Source organism: Scyliorhinus canicula, chromosome 2, assembly GCF_902713615.1.
Source record: "Scyliorhinus canicula chromosome 2, sScyCan1.1, whole genome shotgun sequence".
Lineage (NCBI taxonomy): Eukaryota > Metazoa > Chordata > Chondrichthyes > Carcharhiniformes > Scyliorhinidae > Scyliorhinus > Scyliorhinus canicula.
Window position 1 is genome coordinate 55,261,845 of NC_052147.1, and position 15,601 is coordinate 55,277,445.

The window sequence follows — 15,601 nt, forward strand, 5'->3', positions numbered from 1 at the left end:
TGTGCAAGATTCTGGGGGTACGGCCGGGGAATGGGAAATGGGCTGAATGGCCTCCTCTGCATTGTAAAGATTCAGTGGTTCTGATTCTGATCGTTCCTCAGGGTTCCCCAGTGTAACATTGGTAATTATGGATCCAAGGCTCAATTTAAAGCAGTAATCAGCAATGTGGAAGATTGGCATTGTTCGTTCATGCATCAGTTTCAAATGAATAAGTTCTGATTAGAATACAATCTCTGAACAGAGTCTATAGGTGGAATGTCCTCCCCTGGGAGGATAAGGAGGGCAGGTCCCCTTGTTTAAGGGCAGTCAGTACCTGATTGAGGGAATCATCAGGAAAGGGTGGGTTCACTGATGGCCAACTCCCAGTCCTTGCTGCCACCACCCCCCATGACCCCACCTGTGAACCCCCTCCCACATCAGTCCAGTGATGATCCAAGGCCACGGTGGGTGTAGTTCCAGGAGCAGCCACTACCTCTCTGTTGGCACGGCTGTTCAGTGGAGCTGCTGGCCACTGAATGGCAGGTGGGTGAGATTTGGTGGGTGAGATATGTGCCCCCGGCATCCTTGATTCCTGTGGAAGCTCCGCTGATGCCCTTTCAAGTGCCTGACTGGCACATAAGGTAACAGGCCTTTCTGTCAAGAGGCAACGCGGGGTTTTTGCTAGCTCTGCAGCCAACGGCCAACCTCCTCAGTCTCTGGTTAAAAGCAAATTACTGTGGATGCTGGCATCTGAAACCATAGAGAAAATGGTGGAAAATCTCAGCAGGTCTGGCAGCATCTGTAGGGAGAGAAAAGAGCTAACATTTCGAGTCCAGAGCTTTGACAAAGGGTCATACTGTTGTTCATCAATAATGAATGAATCAAAAACCTCTTACTTGGAAATGTAAGTGAAAGTATATAAGTTGGTTGTAATAATTTAACGCTCAGAAATTGACAAACCAGTTACTCCTCAGGATGCTTCACTGCTAGCGCAGCTTAAAGCTAATGAAAGCATTCACCAGTCAGAAAACCTCCACATTTGATGAATGTGATTGCTCTCTGATTGTAGTTAATGATAAATTTTGTTGCATTTAGGATAAAAGGGAAATTGATGCTTCACTGATGCTGGGCTTGACACTCCAAGGACTTCAGATATTTCAGGTAAGATTTGAAATTGTTTTGTATGAGTCCCACTCATGTTCCTCGTCTCGCCTTTCCAGCTTATAACCTTAATAGCCACCATCCTTCTCGAAAGTGAGGGTGCAAGTGACAGAGCACTAATTACTTTGCCCCGCTGCAACATTGTGCACGGCTGAAGAGTTTAATTCTTGGTCCTTAGCACAGGCGTAAATCACAGGTTGTTAGTCACTGTGGACTTGCGATATGCTCCGTAATAATAAGGGAAAATGTTGTACTCCAGCCTTTGCCGGGTACGTCACTTTCCTCAATTCATGGTCAGTCTCCTGGCTGACGATCCTCACACACTGCTGTTTCCCAGTGTGGCCACATCTCATGACTGTACTTACCCTGCACTTTCCAACTATCCCCCTCTCCACCACCTTGCACCAGGCCCCCTCATTCCCTACTTTTCTAATCTGCCACAAATATAGTCACAGATCTGCACCGCTACAGGAGTTTATAAAACCTTCCTCTGTTGCAGCTCCCAACTCATCAGCTTCTACTACAAATACTTTAAAAGCCATTGCAGGATACACGGATAAGTTTCTAATTTCTATATTTGTAACTACTGAGAAACTTTAAAAAAAAAATATACATATCTAACCTCCATAAGCTGGTTTTGAATTTTATAAGTTGGTCTCCCATTTCTAAAAGGGATTGGGTGCTCTCCACCACCACAATTCACTGGGCCTGGCCTCCTGCACCCTGCTGGTCCCTGACCTTCACACTCTGCTGATCCAGGCCCCAAATCCTTGCTCGTCACTTCCTTGAGCCGCCCGCAAGTTCAGAGCTTGGCCTCCAATCATCAAACGGACCTGGACAAATTTGAACTATTCAAATTTGAAAAAATATTGGAATTTGAAGACACTCATAATGGAACTTTTAATTTAGGATAATTTGAAAACATTCAAGTTAAGTCTCAGAGCGTAGTCACAAGTAGCAGAAGAAACTTCAAACATTTTAATTCATTTTTATTTAAACCAATTAATTTAGCAGAGGTTCACCACATTAAGACTCTTCTCTTTGCCTACATGACTGCAGGGGTACATGCTAATGTTGTTCATTGGTTCATGTTATGCACAGTGCTAAATTTCAGATGTATGATGGCCAATGACTGAAACAGGCACCTGATTTTTTTTTTTAAAACACCCGCATCTGACGAGTTACTCTCCAGTCAGAATGATACTGTCACAATGTCAGTATGGGAAGACCAGAAACACCATTTGAACTGAAAGAAGGGGAGACATTTGCTTCAAATATCTCTCAAAATGGAGGACAAAACATAGTGATGGTTTTACGGGCAGAAAAAAAACCTACACAGGTTTCATAAAACTGCATTTTATTTCAGATAGGTTCTGTTTTGTATGTGATAGAGCCAAGAGATTAGATAGAAATATTTATTTTTTTAAAATATTTTTATTCTCCTTTTTCACATTTTCTCCCAAATTTACACCCACCAACAATAAACACTAAACAGTAACAAATACAATGTCAATCCCCATATCAACATCAACAATCCCATCTTCCCACCAAACCCCCAAACATTAGCCCGCATGTTAACATAAACAAATAACAAAAAGGAATCGGGAATCACCCATAGTCTCCATTAACACATACAGTCACCCTCCTCCCAACAACCCCCCCCCCCCCCCCCCCCAATGTTCGATGTAATCCAATTCTTGAAAGTGCATAATGAGTAACGCCCATGAATTGTAGAACCCCTCAATCTCTTCCTCAGTTTAAACTTAACCTTCTCAAGAGTTAAGAATTCCAGCAGGTCCCCCTGCCACACCAGGGCACAGGTTGGAGAGTTGATCTCCATCCCAACCAGATCCGCCTCTGGGTGATCAACGAGACGAAGGCTACAACATCTGCCTCCGCACCATTTCCAACCCCGGCTGGTCTGACACCACGAATATGGACTCCCGAGGGCCCGGGGCCAATTTCACGTACACCACTTTAGAGTTTGCCGTAAAAACCTCCTTCCACTAATCCTCCAGCTTTGGACAGGACGAAAACATATGAACGTGATTTGCGCCCCCCCCGCAACATTCACACACATCTTCTACATCGCGATTATTCGGCTCTGAGATACACTGAGCGAACGCGTGGAGGCAGGTTCAATCCAGGTATTCAAGAGGGAATTGGATTGTTACCTGGAAAGGAAGAATGCGCAGTGCTGAGAGGAGAAGGTAGCGAAGTCACACTTAAGTAAATTGCTCTAACAGAGAGCTGGCTTGGCCATGATTGGCCAAATGCCTACTTCGGAGCTGTAACAACTCTGATTGAGTTTCTTACATCATGTTAGGATATCTGTCCAATGTATACCATAGATTATCTGATGTTGTGTAATCAGTGGGCCTAATTTTATATTCTCATTTTGCGCTCGAGCAAAATCGATGCATGATTTGGCATTTTATGCTATGTTATTGTTTATGTCACTGTTATCTTATATTTTTGCACATTGAAATTAAAGTCACCATAGTCCCCGAGGACCATAGGCTCCTCTCCCCTTTTTGAAAGAGCTGGCTGCCAGTGATTTAACCCGAGGGCCACCACATCTTGGGCGAGGGGCAAGGTTGAGAAGGCGGGGCCTTCAAGGATACTTCAGCCGTTACGGGGAATTGAACCTACGCTGTTGGCCTCGCTCTGCATTACAAGCCAGATGTCCAGCCAACTGAGCGGACCGACCATGTGGTATATTTGAATTAGGAAATAACTGTTCTATGTTGAATTTAATTGCCAGAGCTTTCACTTCTATTGCAGCAAGAGGTGGCCCTTCCCCATGGGGATATAACACGAAAAGGAAAATCCTCTCACTCCTCCTCGCCAAACAAAAATCAGTTTGGCAGATTAGTGTCTTCATAGTCCAGATAAGTGTAGACATTTTGGAGGACGAGCTAATCCTGTGAGCTGACCCAATCATTGATGAATCCCCAGTGCTACTGCCAATATTTGTCCAGGATGCCATGGTGAAAGTTTACCTCATTACAGTAAAAACTTTTTCTTTAGTTTATGAATTTAGCAATTTTTATATATATATATATATATTATATATTTGTTTTTAATTTAAAGTACCCACTTCATTTTTTTCCCCAAATTAAGGGGTAATTTAGCTTGTCCAATCCACCTCCTGTGCACATCTTTGGGTTGTGGAGATGAGACCCATGCAGACACGGGGAGAATGTGCAAACCCCACACGGACAGAGGGCCGGGATCGAACCCAGGTCCTCGGCACCACGAGGCAGCAGTGCCAACCACTGCGCCATCATGCCGCGCAATTTATATATTTTGAGTGCCTAAAAGACTCCACAGTTTTGCCAGTAAAAGAGGCACCAAAATAGCTTTGGTGGTTACACAGAAATGTCAAATCCAACTCTCCATGTGATTTAGCAATAGGCATGATGATGCTGATCTGGAGCTACAATTACACTAATCATTGTCATTTTCACTTCACAGCATTTATATACCATTTCCAAATATAGAATATGATTAAAATGCGTCATCTTCCTGACCATCCGGTAGAATTAGAAACATTTTCCAGTTGCCTGTGTTTTATTCTCACGCTTTTGTATAGATTTCAGCTTTTGGGTATCAGTATGATTTTGTTGAGTCTTATGGGTTAGGAAAATAGATCCTCTCATTTGCAGTAAATAAAACTTAAATGCATTCTTTTGCCCCAGTGCAAAGAATAATGGATTCAAGATATAGATAACTGAATATATTTCCCTCATGCTTTAATGTTTTCCAGGTTGTGGGAGAATCCAAACAATTGTTGTATGATTTTCCTTGGACCAATGTTGGCAAGCTTGTGTTTGTGGTAAGTCACAAAATTCATAACAGAGCTTTTTCTTCCCTTAAATTATGAAATAGAGAATTTGTTATATCCCAACTATTGTTTTAGTTGAAATCCAGACTCTAAAAGGAAACCGAGGCTCTCTAACAGAGCAAGATGGTTGTCTGTTGTACGATGCACCTTGCTTAAGCATCATTCACAACTCCATGGGCGCGATCTAATCAAATTCCAACAATGTCCCAGGACATTAATTGGGTGTTTCCCGGCGTTGGCAGCGCCGAGAAACACCACGCTATCTAGCGGGACTCTGTTGCAATCCAGGGCCTCAGCAGGGAACGCATTGCCGAGGCCGCACTTAGTCCCGTTTCCAGCACTGAGGAGCTCTGTTTGCTGGAACTCCTCAATGCAGGGAGAGATCGGGACAACATCGACCCCCCCATCTCACATGGGCAGGTGCACCCGGGCCTGTGTGAAAAATGCCAGCCAAGAACCCCGGCACGCCCCTGCCAGCATACAGTGCCACCTGGGCACCTTGGCAGTGCCAGGCCGGTGGTGCCCAGGTAACATCAGCAGTGCCAGAGTGCCACATTGTCCAGAGGGCAACCACCTCTGAGAGGGCTCCGATCTCTGATCATGCCCAGAAAGGGTGTAAATCTGATTTACATGAATTTACATCAACTTAAATATAATTAAACAGGGCAGCACGGTGGCCTAGTGGCTAGCACAACCGCCCCACGGCGCTGAGGTCCCAGGTTCGATCCCGGCTCTGGGTCACTGTCCGTGTGGAGTTTGCACATTCTCCCCGTGTCTGCGTGGGTTTCGCCCCCACAACCCAAAAATGTGCAGAGTAGGTGTATTGGCCAGGCTAAATTGCCCCTTAATTGGAAAAAATAATTGGGTAATCTAAATTTATATAAAAAAATATATATATAATTAAACAACTTTATGCCGTAGCGTCCGGCGCAATGGAATTCTCCCCCCCCCCCCCCCCCCCCCCCCCCCCCCCCCCCCCGGCCCTCCCCACACCTCCCCCCCCGGTTGCATGACATCACCCCACTGCAAATCACTACTGGTTTTCGAAAATGAACATCAATCATGCCGACCACACCGGGGATGCGGAGGTGTTTGGAGGTCCTGGGATTGAGGGTCAAGGCTATGCATTTCCCCCTGGCACCCAGGCAGTGCCAGGGGCACACTGCACAGGAGCACTGAGGTGGATACTGCCAGGGAACTCATGGGAGTCTGGGAGTCTGTTGGAGTTCAGGTATGGGGCCTCCATTTTGAGTGGGTGGCCCAGTACCAAACACCGGCTGTGTCCCAAGTAGGGGCATCTTTTATCCCCCTCCCCGATGGGAATAATGGGTCACCTCCACCCCCACCCCACAGCATGCATGCATGAGGGAGACTCAGCGCCCCCCCCCCCCTCCCGCAACAGTGACCCTCCAACACAGAGATCCATCTCTTACAGAGATGCTAACCACAATATTTGTACACACTATTGACAGTTCCTCACCACCTGAAAAGCAGCCAAGTGCTTTCACCTCCCCTTTTTCACAGCAGATTGGGCGCCAATCTCATTTTTTGATGGACACTCCATTCTTTGCTAGATCGGGAATCCCGATACCGACAATGGGGAATCCAGAAAACTTGGCTGTTCTTCTGGAGAGAAACACGGCGGATTTCAGTCAGAAGCTGACACTTTACCATTTGCTTACACTTTCCATTTTAATTTCAGATTTCTAGCATATGCAGTACTTTGGCCTTGTATTAGTTTGTTTTTTACCTTTTTACATTGTACAAACTGTAGGCAATATAATATGAAAGCTGTGCCTGTCCTCCAGGTGGTATTTATCTTTTGCCAGTCTTATAGAGTTTGCCCTTAACAGTAAATTGATGATTAATTTGCTAATTGCAACAATATTCACGGCATTCTGGTTGATTATTTTACTTCATTAAAATGCGTAGGTTTATCACAAATATAATTACCAATAAGGCAGGCCATTTGGCTAGCCCAGCAAATTCTTCCACATACATCGCTCCATCATCACACCACTTAACTGACTTGTGAATGCCCCCGGGAATTTTTACTCCACTCCCTGCCTGCAAGACCACTTTGTTGATAGTCGCACTTATTGCTTTCTGAAAGAATTCACGATCTTTACCTTTTACCAGTTTGTACCTTTATCCTGCAGCTTGCAATCTTTAATCCTTTGCTGTACACACACACACAGTTGAAATTTACCTCTGTTTTTGATTTCCATATTAAAAAAACAAGTTTGGTATGTGTTTAAATTCACAAAAAAGTACATTAATGCTAAATTTGAAGTAAACTCCATTCTAAATGTTACAACTCAACAGGCTCGATTCAATACTGAGTTTCAAACATCAGTATTATTGATTTGATGCATTATTTCACGGTTTCAATGTTTAGGCTGAAATATTTGCCTGAAGGAGCCTGCGTTCAAAAATAATGGTAATTATAACCTGCATCTGCTCGAATGATTACACTGAAGTAAATAAATGGCCCCACATACAAAGGAATGCAGAATTTGTATCTTGTAGCAGAACATTAGTGGTGACATTCCGTGGATTCAAATACCAAACTGCAAACTGTTCACAACTAATTTGACCAGCTGGCAGGTTCTGGTGCAGAAAATCATCCTCATAAAGCTATCAATATAGAACAACTGTGAAGATTTAAATACCTGCGTGGCACTGTGATTTGGAAAAAGTCGTTGTTCATCTCCTCGCATCTCTTAGCATGCTGCCAATTTTATATTCCCACAGTCGGGAAATAATCCAGCCCTCCATATGAGATGTGAAGCGTGCATGTCCGCCAGCAAGCAGAATACACCCAACTATTCGGAATAATTTCGCTGCCATTAAAGAATTGACAAGTTAAGGGCAGCACGGTAGCATTGTGGATAGCACAATTACTTCACAGCTCCAGGGTCCCAGGTTTGATTCCCGGCTTGGGTCACTGTCTGTGCGGAGTCTGCACATCCTCCCCATTGTGCGTGGGTTTCCTCCGGGTGCTCCGGTTTCCTCCCACAGTCCAAAGATGTGCAGGTTGGGTGGATTGGCCATGATAAATTGCCCTTGGTGTCCAAAATTCTACGATCTATGATTAACCTGGGACAAAGGTTCGGCACAACATCGTGGGCCGAAGGGCCTGTTCTGTGCTGTATTTCTCTATGTTTTATGTTCTTAATCGAATTTTGAATTGTGTGGTGTGGGGATATATTTTTGGATCTTTGCCTGAAATGCCCTTAACAGATTACTTTAGCCCATTCCTCTTGGAAAGGAGTTTTGTAGGGCAGCAACACTAATCAATACTTTTGAAGTGGGTGTGTGGTTGTTGGGAGGCGGGGGGGGGGGGGGGGCGGAGTAGGACCAGGACCTTGACGTCAGGCCATAGGGTGACTCAGATTACATTTGTCAATTGCCTTTCGTTTCACCTGCATTTTCTTCAGCATTTTTCACGTGTTCAGGCAAAGCAGAAATTGTGCGGTTTCAGCAACTGCCTTGCAATTTTCATCATGTTCAGATAGGCACATTGGAGCCAGCCTTCCACACTCCTGTCAGTGTATAGCTGCTGCAGTTCCAACTGGAGTGTGGCAGAAAACGGACTCGGGGCCCAGATACTCTGCTTGTCTGTGCTGCTGGTATCCACAGGGCTTTGAAAAATCTATGTCCACCCATTGAAAGGTAACCCAAGAGCAAAATGTTGGAGATGCTGTAAATCTGAAATTTAAAAGAAGCAGTTCAGCGGCGTCGTCGCGCCCAACTTGGTGTCAGGACGAGGTCGTTGAATCACGCTCTTGCGAGAATTGCGACGCTCGAAACGCATTGTAAGATTTAATGAAATCTCGCAAGGTGTCGCGATCTGGATCTCGCTCTCACTGGGCATGATCCAGATCTGCAAATCCCGCTCATTTAAATAGATGTTCGCCGGATTCTCCCACTGCCCGGGATCTAACAGCCTGGGAGACCTCGCCAGGGCGGCGTTCAGTACTGGTTTCCACAACCACAGAACCAGTCGTAATGGCACCGGGGTGGGGGGGAGGTTCTCCCAGATCTTTAGAGACCACTGGCTGGTTGGGGCCAGTCCAGGGAGGCACCCTGGCATTCCCCCTGGCACCCGTGCACCTTGTCACTGCTATCCTGGCACCCTGGCAGTGCCACCCAGATGACATTGGATAGCCAGGGTGTCCAGGTGCCAGATTGGCACTGCCGGGTCCCTAACAGTTGATGGGAGGGGGTGGGGGAGGCTGTGAGGAGGGTGGGGGGAGGTGAGAGGTGGAACGATCGGTGAAGCCAGACAAAATGTGCCCTTAGCTGCGAGCAGCCTTTTCTAATAGGTTTGCCAGCTGGAAAAGACTCCAATGTGGCCTCGGCGGTGAGAATCTCCCCAAGGCCAGAAAAACGGAATAGCGGGGAGTTTCCCTGCAGCTCGCGCCCAAAACCAGACAAAGATTTTCTTTTTCCCGTTGAATTGCGGCCAGCAACTTAAATACTCAGTAGGTCAGACAGCACCTTTGGAGTAAGAAACAGAGTTAACACTTCAAGTTGATGACCTTTTATTTGGTAATCCATGTCAGATGGTTGAAAACAGGAAGCCCCAAGCCAGACGGTTTGTTAGCCGTTGCAACTCGAGAAGCCATCCATTGAAGTAGCAACTAGTGTGCTCAACGTACCCTTTGTTATGATTCACTAGGATTCATTTTGAAGCTAATTTTCTCACCAATCAAGCTACAAGTTTAGTCCTTGAAAAGTTTTGCAAACAATCAGTTGATGAATTAGGTTTAAATGTAGTCTCTCTTCCACTTCTCTGATACTTTGACAAAGGACAGTGGCTGTTTAAATATGATTTTCTGGGGGGGCCATTAAAGCAACCCGTATGATGGGTGGGATTTTCCGTTCCCGGACCTTTGACTACACAATCAAATTTTCGCTCCTGCCCGCGGCACTTCCCGCTGTGGTGGGACTGGAAGATCCTGCCTGATATTTAACAATTAACATGTGATTTTCTTCAATATTTGTGTCATTTGGTGTTGCAGTGTTAAAGAAAATGTATCTGTTCGAGCTCTTCTTATTAAGGGAGAGGTTCTAGGATTCACTGATTTTTGGGCTCAATTTAACCAAATGGGACGAAGTCCCCATAGCGAGCGCCAATAGCCGTGTGTTTCCCGGAGCCTGCAGTACTGAGAAAGACATGGCTATTCAATGTGACTTGTGTTGTATAAGGAACCTCAATGAGAAACGCATGGCCAAGGTCGCACATAGCCCCGCTTTGTACACTGGGGAGCACCGCTCGTCCGAACTCCCCAGTGTAGCGAGAGGGCGTCATTTTAAAATGGCATCCCGATCTCCGAGGCCCCCGAAGCGATCCCCGACCTCCCCCCCCCCCCCCCCCCCCCCCCCCCCCCCCGGCCCAGCCTGAGCGCCCTATGGGAGGTGAGATGGTCCCCCCCCGTACAAAAAATGGGTGCTTGGCAGTGTCACCCTGGAAGTGTCATGCCAGCTGGCAATGCCACCTGGGCACGTGAGCAGTGCCATTCTGGCACCAGTAGTACTGCCAAGGTGCCAGGCTGCCCGGATGCTTAGGTGGCATCAGCATTACCAGGGCACCACTCTGCCCAAAGGGCTTGCAGCTGGGGGCCTCCGATCCGCTGGGAGACCCCCCACGAGTGCCGTTCCGTCTGGTCCCCGTTTGTGGGGACCAATGCTGACCAATGCTCGCCCGAGGCCTCCGAGGCGAAGGGGATGAATCCCAAAGCCTCAGATACCTCGGGAATCTGCACATTAGGTTGAGACTTACTGCCTCGCTCTAATTTGCAGATTTGCCGAAAAGTGATCCCGACACAATGAGCGGGATTTACGTCGCAAAGTCTCGCGAGAGCGCGTTAGATCTCGCGAGGCGTTGCGAGTCGGGTCTCCTGGCATTCATCGGCCACACTGCGCCTCGGCGAACTGCATTTCCGGCACAGCGTGGCCATTGGATCGCGCCCTCCAAATCTAAAGCTGTTGTTCCATTTTGAGTTTGATTTTCCTTCCTCTCTTTGCTCCCTTCCTGGTGTATCACAGATCTTAACTCTTTAAATCATTCAGCCAACCTGCTCCCTTGTTTCTTTCTCTTTCAAGCTAACTCTGAGGTTAGTAAGGAGTCTTGGATCATTTTCTCTCTGCTTTTAACTCTCGCCCTCTGGGGAAGCATATGGTCTTTTGTCTGATCCACCCTTGAGTGAATGATTGAGCTCCGGAACTCTGTAAATGAGGAGTAAATGCTCTGAATTTGTAGGAGAGGGCGTCAACATACAAATATATCATGCAACTGTTCTGAAAGTATTATGATAATGTGTTCAATATTGATGGAAAAGGCTTATTTAAATTGACAAGAAGTTGGCTAATGAATTACCCATTGAAGATATTACACCTGAAGTAGTCCAAGGCATTTGCAAACCGGAGATGTTATGGTGACAATTTACCCCTAGGTCTGTGGGGCATAATCTAGTCTTGCCAAGCAAGGCTTTCATGCTGCAGATCAATATATTTCTAAATGGACGACTGTGCCAAAGAGTCCATGTAATCACTTCCTTACACAGTATTTCATTTTTACAGAGGTACATCTCAGTTTGGGCTGGTGGCGCAGTGGGTAGACCCCCAGCCTCTGAGCCAGAGGCTCCAGGTTCGAGTCCCACCCCAGGACTGAATGGTCAAGGGAGGTGTGTTCATAATCCTGCCAAACCGGTTGAAAGTGTCAACCTGCAAACCCTCCCAAACACGCTGACCGTAAAAGCGGGAGAGACTCCTGTCAGCCATGCTAGATGTGGAGTGGTGCCCCTCACACTTTGGCGACAGACTAGCGACCTGTTCTGGGAATTACTAGCTGTGGAAACCGATGAAAGTCTACCCAAGTGTGGGAAGAGAATTGGAATTGGGACATCTCAGTACTGTGTAAAAACCTGATTGTTTAGTTTGATCCCGTAAGAATGACTGAATTAGAAGAATTCTCTTGGAGAAACTTTTCTTGGTCACCACGCACTTCCAGTCTTAAATTGCCGTTTAACTCCCCAAAAGGCCCAAGTTTTAAAGTCACACGCTGCAGGATTTGTTTCATGCTGATTGTACAGATTTTGCCCTCTGTTCACAGGGAAAGAAGTTTGAAATTCTGCCGGATGGACTGCCTTCAGCGAGAAAGCTCATTTACTACACTGGCTGTCCCATGCGTTCCCGGCACCTGCTCCAGCTCCTCAGTAACAGCCATCGTCTCTACATGAACCTTCAGCCTGTCCTGCGACAGGTCAGGAAACTGGAGGAGAATGAAGGTACTTTTTCAAATCTGACATCGCGGTACGACGTGCAACCTTTCGGATTCCGAGGCCGGGATTTTCCGGCCCATCCTGCCGGCGGGATATTCCGGTCCTGCTGAAGGTGACCGCCCATCCTCGGCAGGATCCCCGGCAACGTAGCCAGCAAGGAGCTCTTAATTGTCATTAACTTCGGCTGGACCGGATGATCCCGCTCGCGGCTAATGGCAATCTGCTTCAGTCACTGGAAAACAAATACACTGCACGAGGCCTGGAAAATCCTGGCCGGCGTTCCCTTTGAAATTGAAGTGTTACATTTGCACAACAGTTGCTGGGCAATTTTCACTGTTTCTTCAGTTCTGCCAAGGGAATTATGATGGAGTGCTCTATCCCGGAACCATGATTCCACCTTTTGTGGCCTTATGAGAGCCATGCAATAACTTAGGCCACTTAATCGGAAATATCTCCATGCCAACTTATTTCAAATTGCACAGCATAGCTCATTATATTGTTATCAAAGATTGAAACCATTCGAGTCTGTAAGTTGCAGTAACTGAGACTTTAATTCAAAAATATACTTGAATAAGACTCGGCTGTGTAACATGTTTATCGGCGGAAGTCTGTGCTGGGGCAAGGAGCGATTCACCCTCCCTTGCCTTGCTAACTTATGCATGGCGGGGAGCTCCCGGGATTCCATTCCAAATCTCGCTACAGTATCGGGCTGCCCCGGCTGACAATTAGGGGCAACCTCACCACCACCACCATGGGAATTGCTGGGTCGCCCCCCTTTCCCCCCCACGGCAGCACGCACGCATGGGAGTGACCAGACCCCCCATATCAGAGAACCCCCATATTAAAGACAATTTCCCCCCCCCCCCCCCCCCCCCCCCCACACCCATTAGTCACCTGTGCCTAGAAGCTGAAGAGCAGTTCAGGCAGAAACAGTGAAAAGTCACTGTTTTTTCGCTCACCTGTGCCTTACACCTGCTGCAGGCAATAGTATAGAAAGCAGCAGCTGTTACTTCATAGAAAGCCAAAACACATCATTAGGCTTTAAACCCCCTCAGACCCTTGATCTGTGAGGCTTCTATTCACTTTCAAAGAGCAATAGCTTTCAGTAGGGTATAATTGACAGGGCAATAGCTTTGAGACAGCCAGGTGTCTGGATTATTTATTTCCATCTCCCTTCGTGTTTGAATGCAACTCAAGTACCCTGCTGTAAAACTAACCACAATGTTTATAAGCATCTAGGACTTCTGCATTCTCTCAGCAGAAAGCACTGAACTGCTTTTGATGTGGTGACAACCTGTCAATCATAGCTAAATGTTTATAACCATTGTGGTTAGTTTCACAGGGGTCTCTGATATGGGGGGGATTCTCTGATATGAGGGCGTCTCTGATATGAGGGTCTCATGGAGTGGGTGGAGTGGACAGCATTTGCATTGTGGGTAGGGGTGCCCTTCGATGGGCTATTGAGGGCACCTACATTTCATACTTACCCCTTGACCCACTGCAGGGTCCATCGCATCAGGGTTACACTGGAAAATACGTGCGCCAATCCACGTCCACGTGACTCCAGGCTGAGAGAGCCAAAGCTTCACAGAGGCCTGCAGAATCGGGTTTCTAGCCCGTTAATTGGATGCAAATGGGTTAAAATTATCCATTTGCATCCTCCTGCCAACGCCGGGAATGTAGCTTGCTGCTGACACCAGCAAGGGACTAGAGCATTGGAACGGCGCAGATCCCGTTTTTCCTGACACGCAATTCTCTGCTGCATCGGAAACTCCGCGACCAGCGGCAGGCGGCGGAGAATCCACCATATATCACTTGGTTTTCACCCTTCCACTATAAATCCTGATGAGCAGCAGTATACTGGCTGAAGCTGTAATTTAACTAACCAAAGGCTGAAGTCTGTGCTTCTTATCACAAATTTGTTTACCCATTCTGTGAAGGTCATTAAGTTTGTGATTGTTACTTTCCCACACCAACATGCTGAGAAAGAGCTCTAATAACTATTCTCTTGAAGCTGTAAATGCTCATTACTACATCTACATTTGCCTACTTGAAAGCTATTGATGTCAGATTATTTCAATTATCCCACTTCATTATTATGGAGGAGAGTGTGGACTGTGCCAGTGGGAGCGATGCTAATGAGAGGAAGTGCCAGGGTTGTTAATTCCTGATTATTTTGCTGTCAGTCTGGATTCAATAAAATCTGAGATGGATTTGCAGGTATCATATCATTTAATAATAACTAACTTGCAAGGCTGACTCAATCCATAGGACCTCAGGACACACACACTGTCTTCTGAGAACCCAGGGTAAAGAGAACCTCAGGACAAAGGAACACTGGAGATATACTTCAAATGACATCAAGATTCGCATACAAACTTCCCATTGGTCATTTTACACACCTCCTGACCTGGTCATATATCCTAATTGGCTCACTTATCCTGAGCCTCTTGTTACCCAGCATCCTTTTCACTATTCTCTCCACAAGGCAAAGCTCCCCTCCCCCTTCCTAGCCATGCTGTGCTCATCCCTTTGTTCTCTGTCTGTGAACACATTACCCTCAGGGTCCTACTGTCCATCATATTCGTTTGCTCACTTCCTCAGGGTCACCCCAATGCTTGCAAAGTGTGTGGGGGGCTGTTGGGAAGGGCTACATAGATTTGGGGGTTAGGAAGGGTGCTCCAGGAGATTATGATCCAAGGAAGGGTTTGTTCCTGGGGTCCAGTAAGTTGGAGTGTTGGAGGTCGTGTGAGGTGAAGTTGAAGGCCTCGGCACGGCTGGGATTCGGATGGATCCTCCAGGACCTGAGGTGAAGATCTTGGAGAGGTGTGGAGATCTACGGCCTCAGCGGAGCAGAATAATGGAAGCCTTGATAGGGGAGGAAATCATGGGGCTGATTGAAAGCCTCAATGCTGAGGGAGATCAGAGATGTTAGGGGGATATTGTGGGGGTTGGTCAAGCAGATACCCTTTATCCAACCGGTGCAACAGCCTTTGCTGCCCAATCCTGCAGTCACTTGACTGGCAGTGGTCTTAAGGCCAAGGAAACCTGGCCACCCAACATTAAATTTCAAATGGTGATTATATATGAGCTACTGCCTCATTATAACATTTAAAATCACAACCCATTTCCTTAGGAGTGGTTTGGTCACCTGCCCCCGGTCATGGTTCCATTAAAATCCAAACTCACCTGGCTCAATGCCACCCTTTTTACGAGTTAAAACCCTCCCCCGATGTTTTTGCTCAGAGCTGTGATAATGAACTGAAATTTGTACAATGTACGTACATGCACATATTAAATTTTACAGACCCCATCATCGTCAGCT

The 15,601-nt window shown here is 46.6% G+C and overlaps 1 protein-coding gene across 3 annotated transcripts in view; it reads left to right on the forward strand.

Annotated features, from left to right (window-relative positions):
- The window catches only part of frmd6 (FERM domain containing 6), a 156,842-nt gene that overhangs the window by 122,224 nt on the left and 19,017 nt on the right, over positions 1-15,601 (forward strand). For all 3 annotated transcript variants that reach the window (XM_038778608.1, XM_038778599.1, XM_038778618.1), the window contains 3 exons: positions 1,075-1,140; positions 4,910-4,978; positions 12,108-12,282. In XM_038778608.1, coding sequence (XP_038634536.1) covers positions 1,075-1,140; positions 4,910-4,978; positions 12,108-12,282 — 310 coding nt within the window. The remainder of the gene's footprint in view (positions 1-1,074; positions 1,141-4,909; positions 4,979-12,107; positions 12,283-15,601) is intronic.